Consider the following 2,806-nt stretch of genomic DNA (forward strand, 5'->3'; position numbering starts at 1 on the left):
AAAAAACAAAGAAAGAAAGAAAGAAAGAAAGAAAGAAAGAAAGAAAGAAAGAAAGAAAGAAAGAAAGAAAGAAAACTGAAGTCATTTCTTGGTTCATCATCGATCTAATCTATTGAACCAAGCATGTGGGAAGTCATAATTCTAACTAAAAAGGTCCAAGGGTTTGATTTTTAATAGGTGTATGTGTGTGTGTGTGTGTGTATGTGTGTGTGTTTTCCTAAAGATGAAATTCAGGACCTCAAATGCTAAGCAAACACTATAACAGACCCTGCAAACAGGGGGAGGGGAGGAGAAAAGAGGGGAAGGGGGGAGAGAGAGAGAGAGAGAGAGAGAGAATGACTTTGTGAGCCCTGCTTGCCCAGAGAGTCAACAAGCCACCTCACCTTTTAAAGAATGCTACTCCTAGGCTGAATTGGGTGCCCAGACTCCAGGTTGGTATCTGCATTCCAAAATCAAACCACAATCATCTGAAATAAAGAGAAAGTGTGTTTTGATGCTAAAATAGATTTTATTTAGTGAACTATTAACAAGCGACCTGACTGTACAAATGAGAAGAAAGATGATTTTTTTTTTTTAATGACTGGCATTATGTTGTCCAAGACCTACTCTTTTCTAGGGCTGGGAATGTGGCTCAGTGGAGAACACTTTTGGTTTCTCACATCACAATCAAGTCATCTTAGTTCAGTTTTTTTTAATATGACCACCACAGCCATAAGTAACCTGGGAGGAAAGGCCTCATTTGGCTTGCATATCTCAGGTTACAGTCCACCAGTAACCTGGAGACAGGAACTGAAGCAGAGACAATGGAAGAACACTACTGCCGTTTTCCTCCTGGCTTGCTCACTTAGCTTTTATATATGCCTGCTCAGGAGTGCTTCAGTAGTTAATCAAGAAAAACACCCCCACAGACTTGCCTACAGACCAGTCAGACAGGGATGAGGGAGTGGCCGCACTTTATCCGTTGAGATTCCACCCTCCCAAATATATCTAGGTTTGTGCCAAGTTGACAAAAACAACCATCACACGTCTTTTGAATTGTATCGAACATGCTTATAGGAAACATACAGAGCACACTGTTCTACACTACCCAACACATACAAATTGCCACAATCTATAACTGAAAGCAAAATATTTTTCTTCACTGGCTGATTCTTAATGTCAAAGCTATCATCAAATATGTAAACCCTCCTCCAAAACCGCATAAAAATTAATAACTTAAACTCACCTCTTCTGTTTGTTTATAATTTTAAATATATTATTAACACATCTCATCAATCTCTATTTACACGTGAAAATTTGTATATTAAGTAATCTAAATGTTTCGTTTTGTTTTGTTTTTTTCAATTTGAGGACTAACTAGGTTAGCCCTACATCTCTCTCGGTGAATAATGTTTCCAGAAAGCTGTTAACTCAGAGATTTAACTTGCTGGGAATACAAATGCCATGAAGTTCCAAACACTTAAAAAGAAACGGCAGTTGACCTTGAAGTGTTCATGCGGCAGGGCCGCAGAGCCCACTCTTCCACCTTATTTTATCCTTGAGCTGTGCAGGGCTCAAAGCCTTGGAAGCAAAGACTCAGGGAGCCCCAGGATCCCGTCACCCGCTCTGGGACCTCTATCGCGGCCATGAAGGACCCCGGCTGGAGCTGCAGCCCCAGCGCTGGGTAGGGAGCCTCTGTGTCAATCATCTGGGAAACCTGGAGCCCTCCAAAGCCCCCCCCCCCCCGCGTCCCGGAACGTCTGCTGCGGGAGGCTCCACAGCGGGTGCCTGGGAAAAGCAAATGCAAATAAAGATGGAAACCTACGCAGGGCTGCCGCGGCCGGCTCGCCGGGGCCATCCTCCGGGGACTGCCTGCGCCCTTCCCCCGGCCTGGGACGGCGGCGCCTCCGGGAAGTCGCAGCTACACCAAGCGGTGGCAGGAAGGAGCCGCCAGGAGTCGATGGGTGATGCTCAAATGGAGGACCGGCTCGTTGGGGACCGAACCCGCGCGCCTGGGGACCGCAGGGCCTGCGCGCTTCACAGCGGCCACGGTGGCTCCCGCCGCCCCGCGCCCTGCGGCCAAAGTCCCATCCGCAGTGGCAGCTTCTCAGGAATCAGCTCAGGAAGCCGCGAGAGTCCTTCCGGCCCGGCAACCACGGGCCACTACGTTTTATGTCTTTTGTCATCTCCTGAACCTGGCAAGGTGTCTTTTTGGAAAAATACTCAAGGAAGGCTCAACGTGACAATGAGCCGGTCAGAGACTTATTGTGCGGGCTTATTGTGGGGGTTTCGTTTTCTTTTCAGCGAGCAAAATATAGCATGTATTCGCACTTCCGCTATTTGAAATAATTATTACAATAAGTCTACAAGAAGAAAAAGAAAAAAATGCACCAGGGTCATTAACCCATTCTTCAAACAGCACATTCAGTGCAGGCTTGAGAAACTGTGTACTGGCTTCCAGCCAGAAAATTGCCGGTCAGATCCTGCAAATCTGAGTAGTTTGCAGAGTGAGCCACAGGGTGACAAATCAGAACAAAATGCCTGGAACTCCTTAAGCATGCAGTAAATGTCGCTATCTACTAAAAAAAAAAAAAAAAAAAGACTATAGACTTTTCAACTCTGTCCAGGCAAGCAACTTTTAACATCACCAAAGTAAGGTACACCCAAACCGATGCAATGCCTGGAGATATGAGCATGGGATGGTGTGGGGTTGGGGGGGGGGGGAGACTAAATCCAGTCAATTTAAGAGCTTAAGAAATAATAGAGTCAAGTGAGCATGCTGGATAACACACCTGGAAGCCATCAGCCAGAACCAGAAAGAGGAATT

General features: G+C 46.0%; 1 protein-coding gene across 5 annotated transcripts in view; it reads right to left on the reverse strand.

Annotated features, from left to right (window-relative positions):
- Positions 1-2,252, reverse strand: part of Mppe1 (metallophosphoesterase 1) — a 20,095-nt gene extending 17,843 nt beyond the window's left edge. For 2 of the 5 annotated variants that reach the window (XM_029546906.1, XM_021214250.1), the window contains exons 1-2: positions 1,805-2,252; positions 384-467 (exon numbers count right to left, since the gene is read on the reverse strand). Coding sequence is in view for 1 of the 5 variants with exons in the window: in XM_029546907.1 (XP_029402767.1) it covers positions 384-445 (62 nt within the window). In the remaining 4 variants the exon portion in view is untranslated. Of the gene's footprint in view, positions 1-383; positions 468-1,804 lie in introns of those variants that run through there. The other 3 variants (XM_029546905.1, XM_029546904.1, XM_029546907.1) reach the window with 2 other exon arrangements.
- Between the last annotated feature and the right edge of the window lie 554 nt (positions 2,253-2,806).

This window comes from Mus pahari, chromosome 15 (genome assembly GCF_900095145.1).
Source record: "Mus pahari chromosome 15, PAHARI_EIJ_v1.1, whole genome shotgun sequence".
Lineage (NCBI taxonomy): Eukaryota > Metazoa > Chordata > Mammalia > Rodentia > Muridae > Mus > Mus pahari.